A 7,915-nucleotide genomic window follows, 5' to 3' on the forward strand; every position below is an offset into this window, starting at 1 on the left:
CAGTTTCTATTTAAATCCAAGTGGTTGTTTTGCTGTCATACGACATAACTGAAATCCCCAAAACGGCAGATTTAAGCAGTGATGCCGAGGTGAAGTTACAGGTGATTCGACGGTGTCGAAGATTGCCTCGCAAATTTCTCTTTGTCCCGATTCGATAACTGATGCTTTTCGATCGCACTGTGTTGAAGGGAGCGGTGTCTTTGCTGATAATTAAAATGATTAACGTAAAATAAAAAAAATCTAACTTTTGTCACGTCCGTATCCATTATAGTTTTGGTAATAAAAAACGAAGACAAAACATTCGTATATCTAACCACATACACAAACATCACACACAAACATCACACACACACACACAAACATACACATATCTATTTGTGTATATATGTGTGTGTGTATGTGAGTGTATCCATACATTCAAGTAAGTATCAAACTTTTCCTCTCCAGCTATCACATGAGGTAATCTCTTGGGTCGACAAATAGTAAAACTGTCATTTGAGGTCACCGGCAGCAATACAAATAACATAGTTGCAGGAAATGTCTGAAGACTGAGTTGTTCCATAAGCTTTCTTTTTTTATGATATAGATGTTACTTAGAGTTTGTATTTGTACTCATGCTTATTATTTAGTTTCGTCATTCATTTTATTATTATTATTATTATTATTATTTTTATTATTATTATTATTATTATTATTATTATTATTATTATTATTATTATTATTATTATTATTATTATTATTATTATTATTATTATTACTATATTATTATTATTTGAAAATTGCCCTTCAATTTTCCAACTCCAATCAGTCGTATTTTTTAAAAGCAAAGTACAATGATAATATTTCGATTGCATTTTCTACCAATATGGGAAGAATACGCGGACAGCCAAACATGGAATAATTAGATCAACTTTTGAGTTAGTTAAGTATTAATTTTGGTAAGTAGAGCATGGAGGGTAAATTCTATTTAAGGATAAAGAATGACTTATAATTTGAAATCGGAGTTTAAAAAAAACTAAAACCAAGTATATCCCTTGAAGTAAACGACTATCAGTTGTAAACCTCCTGAGAACTAGCTAAGAGGATTTGTTTTGAAAATGAAACATTTTTATGAACACCCCCGCCCCCCCCGCCCCACGTCTTGACCTAGAAATAATATTGTAGTAAAATCCAAAGGATTGCAAACTCTTCTTACACTGGGAAGAAAGATAAAGGGAGTAATTGTGACTCATAAATTAGGGAACAACACAAAGCAAGTGAACATGACATATATATATATATATATATATATATATATATATATATATATATATATATATATATATATGTGTGTGTGTGTGTGTGTGTGTTTGTCTGTGTGGTGTGTAAGGGATGAGAGTTAGAGAGAGAGAGATGGAGAGGGAGAGAGAGAGAGAGAGCGAGAGATAGAGATAGAGAAGAGAAAGAGATGGAGAAGAGAAAGAGATCGATTGAGAGAATTAGGGAAATAGAGAAAGACAGAGAGAGATTAAGAGAGAGAGAGAGAGAGAGAGAGAGAGAGAGAGAGAAAGAGAGAGAGAAAGAGAGAGAGCGAGAAAGAGAGAGAGAGAGAGACAGAGAGTGAGAGAGAGAGAGTGAGCCGACACGTCGTTTGATTTGGGTTGTTTCCTTATTGCCTCTACCGACCGCCAGCAAACAAGAAAAACAAAATAAAATTACCTGATGTTAGGAAGGAAATCAACGAGATGCTAACTTTACAGTACTGAAACGGCGCTTCTTAAAATCTTTAATGACTTGTTATGTAATGCTGGTGCTAACAATATCAATGTATTATGCCTTTTAGATCTTTCAGCAGCCTTTGACACCATTGACCATGACATTTTGTTAAGAAGACTAGAAAATACGTTCGGCATAAAAGTAATTGCCCTTAAATGGTTTACATCATATATACAGGATCGATGGCAGACTGTCGTGGTGAATGGTGTTCAGTCAGAACAAGTTTTACTAGATTTTGGAGTGCCACAAGGCTCTGTTCTTGGCCCTGTCCTTTTTACTGTATATATGCAGCCCCTTTCTAGTGTGATATCCAGATTCAATCTGAGTTATCATTTTTATGCAGATGATACGCAAATATATGATTCAGCACCTCTTAGTAATTTACAGTTCTTAATACATCGAATTACGAGCTGTTTTAATGAGATTAAATCTTGGATGTACCACAATAAGTTAAAATTAAATGATAGTAAAACTGAGATTTTAATGTGTGGAAGGCCGAGTATCCTTAAACAGGCAAATAAATTACCTATTACTCTCGGAAATAGCACAATAGAATTTTCAAATAAAGCAAAAAACCTTGGCGTCATCATTGATAAAGATCTTTCCATGACAAGCCACGTGAATAACACCATACAATCTATGTACATACAAATGAAAAAAATAAGCAAAATTCGTATTTTAATACCGAAGCATATAACAGAACTTTTAACTAATTCCCTGGTTTTATTTAAATTGGACTATTGTAACTCCCTTTGGGCGAATTTAGCTAAAGACAAAATTAGCAAACTTCAGGTTGCTCAAAATAACGCAGCCAGGCTCATTGTACGCAATAACAAAAAATACCCGTCAGCAACTCTTCTTCTCCGTGAGTTACATTGGCTTCCTGTGGAAAAAAGAGTTGCCTATAAGATTTGTACTGTTGTCTACAAATCCCTGAGCACGAACAGTCCCTCCTATATTAAAGACTTTCTAAACATATATGTCCCCAATAGAAACTTGAGGTCAAGCAATGACCGATCAATCCTTGTCAAACCTAAGCCATTGCGTAAAATAGGTGAACAGTCTTTTCAATTTTCGGCCCCCCATTTTTGGAACTGTCTCCCGTCACACGTGAGATGCTCGGATTCGTTGACAACGTTCAAATCTCGCCTAAAGTTTTATCTTTTTAGGTCATAATGTTGCAAAATTATTTTCATATTTCGTTGTTGTTAAATTGAATTCGTATAACGTTTCCATCACAATTGTCTCACTGTAATATATTTTGTTTAATATCACTGTAAAGCGCTTAGAGTCTGTGACAACGCGGTAAAGCGCTATATAAATGTCATTTATTATTATTATTATTATTATTATTGTTATTATTATTATTATTATTATTATTATTATTATTATTATTATTATTATTATTATTATTATTATTATTATTTATGAGTCTCATTTACTATCCTTATCTTCCCAGCCATTTTATTGACATGTGTAGGAACCTCTAGTTTAATGTTTTATTTTTATTCTTCAGTATACGTTACAGTCAAAAGGGATACATCTCGTTACATAACAGTAATGGGCAATCTATAACATCCCATGTTATTTTTACTGTCTTCATTCCATGATAAGTAGAGCAATTTACAACTGATCACACGCTAGTGAGATTTTCTTTAGTTTATTCTATTCGTTAATTGTTCATTTAAAGTATTTAACTTTTTTTTTCTCTCTGATGTATTAGCTTGAAAGGCTTGGTCTCTGTTTTATATCTTAAATTTCAGGTATCAGACCTTCATATATAGGATGGGAGATACAGACAGGTTCCGATTGATCATATCATTTTGATATTATTCCCAGCTTTCTTTTTTTTCTTGGCAGCTCATGATTTTTAAGAGGACAAATATGTTATAATTGATATAGTCACTTAATGGGCTTTGACATCAAAATATACGGTATTGACTTTAAATTGCGGTTCGACAGTTCTCATATGAGATATAGCAAAATTTATTTATTATGAATTACGTAAGGTGAGAATTATTTCAATATCGCTAAAGTTATATAAAAATTTAGACGAAGTTTTTCATTCACATGATGTGTATAATTATTACAAAACATCAAAATCATATGGAGTATATTCTTACCACAAAACTTGCAAGTTTTAGGACAATTCTGTCTGGCTTCTAAAGGGTGATTATAACAATAATTAGGATCTTTCTTTATTTCGTTCACACAGGATTTGGATGGAATTAAGTCTTGGGTATTTTTATCGCATGGAGGTGTATATAGACCTGTATATTTAAAGAATAGAAATAGAAATGAAATATCGATTAGAAGAATAAAAATGGAATTCCGTGAAAAGGTATTTAAATATGTACATTACTTTCATTTATAATAAAATTGGGTCTATAAAGCTGATATCCAAGAGAAAATAGACACACGATATAAAACATTATTTGAACACATAATATTTATCACACAACAAGATTTACGTTCAACTATCATCTTCCTTTACAATATGGTAATTTAAAAGTAAGGCGTTGACTTGGATATTCAAACAAAAAGTCAAACGAAAGAAGTAATATGGAACACTTAAAATAAATGACGATTACATGGTTATTAAAACAAAATAATTTAATCATTTATCTCCCAAGTATTATAATTGGGAAATAGAATTTGAAATTTGATTGTTTCAAAATGTATTATATTATTATCAAATCATTGTTCCAATTGAGAGAAAAGACATCAAAACTCTCTAAATCATCGTCCAACGAATTATTTTATGGCAGCTACTCTATGATTTTTAAATGAGCTTGACAGCAGCATGTTATTTTAAAAATAATTGCAAATCCCAATCCATCCTTTCTTATGACCCTCGTAATAAGTATCATTTCTATTAGTTAAATGTATATTCAACATATTAGGTGTTGTTGGGCGTTAAAATGGCTTTTGTCACCTGATACCTCCACAATATTCATGTAATACTTTCTGTTTCGTTGGTATGTTCGCTTGTTTTCTTTAAGAGAAGTTTTATTATCATTTTCATAATAATCATGATTTTTATTAGCAAGATTTTATTAGCTATTATTTTAATTCAGAAGACTTAAAAGAGGTAATATAATTAAAGAAGTATGAATTAAAAAAAAAGACAACTAAATGTGTCAATTGCGACAAAACTGGTTGGATCTCAGTCTGCCAGATTCTGTCGTCTTGTTGGTTACGGCAGAAAAGTAGGAGGCTGATACAGGAAGGTTGATAGCTGACCCCCACTAAATGGTTACAGATCTGTCAGCAAATCTATACCGGTAAAATCCTCATTTAAAGAAAAATCTAGACAGCTATAGAACACCGCAATTAGAGAGATAGCAGACAATTTGGACAAGACATTTATAAACCGCCAACCTCCACTATCAATACTTAAATTTCATTGCAACACGACAAGATAGAAATTTCAATCCATTACATATCATTATTATAAAGGCGTTGTCCCTTATCATTCCTCATAAAGTATTCATTATATTTTAAACCTTAAATAACACATCAGATGTTTGTGGGTCTAAAAACGGCTTGGGCAAAAACACCATTAGTAAAAAGAAGACATTAACATCACAGAGATATGACAGTAGTCTTCGACACAGTCAACCGTCGAGCTCATTCAAATAGATCAGGTTTTAACCGTTTCTTCGTCAGTGAAACTAAGATGTAACAATAACGATCTTACGGAAATCCTCAATTTGGGCCCGAAATGGCTCGAATTCAAGGCAGCAGCTTCTAATCGTTCTCACACTATTATTTATGACGATCGACCAAATCAGCAAATTTTTCACTTCACTCGTGGACCGTCGCAAACTCGCCCGGAGGCTTCGTCACAACACACCTTTCAACTAGATGCTCTGTGGTATTGGGTTTTGAGAACTATCTAAGGACAATTCGTTTTGAAAATGCAACGGTTAAAGAACCCCCCCCCCCACCCCCCACCCCCTACGTCTTGACCTAGCAATAACCTTGTAGCTAAATCCAAACGGTAACAAGCTCTTCTTATAATGGAGAGAAAGGTAAAGGATGTCAATGTGGCCCAAAATTAATGGTCTTTTTTCAAGTGAACACGATATGTATATATGTGTATAATTATTCTAGCCCACATTAGCATTGGGTACATGTTAGACAAGTAGAAAGTCTCCAGTGATTATGCGTTTTTGCTGTGAGGCAGGTCTTCGACCGAAACCGATTCCCTAGTTCCGAGGTGTGTTTGTCCCTGCTACTTGCAAGAGATTGAATTCTCATAACAAATCGTCTCTAACTCCTAGTCATTATTAGAAGCCTCACTTTTCCCGACTACTGGAGATCGCAGGTCCCACACACACAACCCCCGCGAAGTAAGTTGACGATATATTATTTCACAATACAGCTATTGCCAGGTCATGTGACGTCATGAGATCGCCAAATTATGATAGTAAAATCACTTTCACGAGTGTGGATGGTGATGTGAGTTGTCCGTCCGATCCTGGATTAAACTAATTTATTACTTAGCCAATATCAACGTGTTCAATGGTTACCTTAAATTACGACTCGAAGAAAAATTGATGACAAGAATAACCGGGTATTCAATATAATTTTTCTTGAAATGTTAAAGATCTAAAAGGTTTTATTTCAATTATAAAAGAAATAGATAGGTATATGCAAATAATCTGTAAAATTGTGGCTTGTCAGATGATTTCTATTAGACAAAAAAGACAATTCTTTTCTTTCACTATCGTGTAATATATAGAGATGCTATATATCATTTGGTATTTTTACATGTTTGGGGTGACAAAAGTTTTGGATAAATATAGGAAGTGGACATGGAAAGACAGTGAGATAAGATTTTTTTTTTTTTATATAAATGGCACAATTTTTTTTGGACATGAACCTGCTCATAGCTTTGTGCTAGAATGATTTAGCAATATACATGCAGAACGACACATTTTCCTTCAGTACAGGAAACAATATAATTTGTGACATTTCTTGTTATTGTTGTTCGAAACAAGTCAACACAAAATATTTTGACACCAACATTTCTTTTTGTAATAAAATATGATATATTGTCATTTTGTGAATATAATCAAATAATGAGTCACTCTCCCCCCCCCCCCCCCCTCCCACCCTAAACAAAAACACTGACGTGATGTAAGTGTTATAAACACAAATAAATAAATATAATCATTAAATAAAATAAATACAAATGTCCCGACGCGGCCTTGGCGAGCTTGGCGCAACGGTCCATGATAAAGGCGGCGCAGGGCAATGTGTAAGCCGTGCAGCATGCCGGAGGAGTCTGTTCCCGCCTCACCCGCCTAATGCGGCGCCTTGACTGTCCTGAATCTCATGGATGCAGATGGGAACAACCAAGTCCTAGGCGGAAGAGATAATAATTATAATATTAAAAGCGTATATTTTGGGCTTTTTAGCCCACAGTCACGAACCCCCCCCCCCTGCCTTTAAAAAAAATGTTTCATATCTTTCATTAAAACGAAAAATATTTCATTTTATTTTTTTTCTTTCTCCAACTCTGCCTCTAAATTTAAATAAAACCTTAACCAAGTATATAGTGTAAAACAATGACCCTATGCTGCATAGGGAAATACAACGTGCACAAAAGTTAAAGCAGCGAATGACGCTCGATTAGAGAGCGGGAAAGTGGGTGGTGACCCTTGGACTCCTTAGGGAGCAAGGGATTAGGTTTACTTACAATGAATCAAATGTTCTCTTTAAAATTAATGTAATCACCTTCATTACCACCTTCATCCGTCCCCATAATTCAACAATAGCCCAAGAATAACAACCGACTACAAACAAATATATAAGACTGCAGGACGATTGGCCCTTGTACTCAACAACCAGCTAATAGAAACAATTTAGAAACATCCATCCCCCCGCCCCCCCCCCAACAACCAACCTAAACCTACACCCCACTCTTTCCACTAATATGTATCTGTGCTGCCGACTTCAAACTTCAACCAATCAAAAACCACGGAATCCACCCCCCCCCCCAATAAAAAAATAAAAATAAAAAAATAAAATTAAAAACTAAACCTCTATCAGTACCAGGTAACTTCGCTAAACAACTTTCCACAGCGCTTAATCATCCAATTCACGACTAACTGATTGGTTCGGTGCCCAGTAAACCCCCAATTAGAACTCA

General features: G+C 34.3%; 1 protein-coding gene across 1 annotated transcript in view; it reads right to left on the bottom strand.

Annotated features, from left to right (window-relative positions):
* The window catches only part of LOC144960879 (uncharacterized), a gene marked incomplete at its 3' end in the record, with an annotated part of 131,130 nt that extends 123,602 nt beyond the window's left edge, over positions 1–7,528 (bottom strand). The window contains exons 1-2 of the mRNA XM_078894270.1: positions 7,501–7,528; positions 3,879–4,025 (exon numbers count right to left, since the gene is read on the bottom strand). Of these exons, the coding sequence (XP_078750396.1) occupies positions 3,879–4,025; positions 7,501–7,528 (175 nt within the window). The remainder of the gene's footprint in view (positions 1–3,878; positions 4,026–7,500) is intronic.
* Between the last annotated feature and the right edge of the window lie 387 nt (positions 7,529–7,915).

Source organism: Berghia stephanieae, unplaced genomic scaffold (genome assembly GCF_034508935.2).
Source record: "Berghia stephanieae isolate SIO BIC M18660-M18661 unplaced genomic scaffold, UCSD_Bste_1.3 scaffold1, whole genome shotgun sequence".
Taxonomy (NCBI): Eukaryota; Metazoa; Mollusca; class Gastropoda; order Nudibranchia; family Aeolidiidae; genus Berghia; species Berghia stephanieae.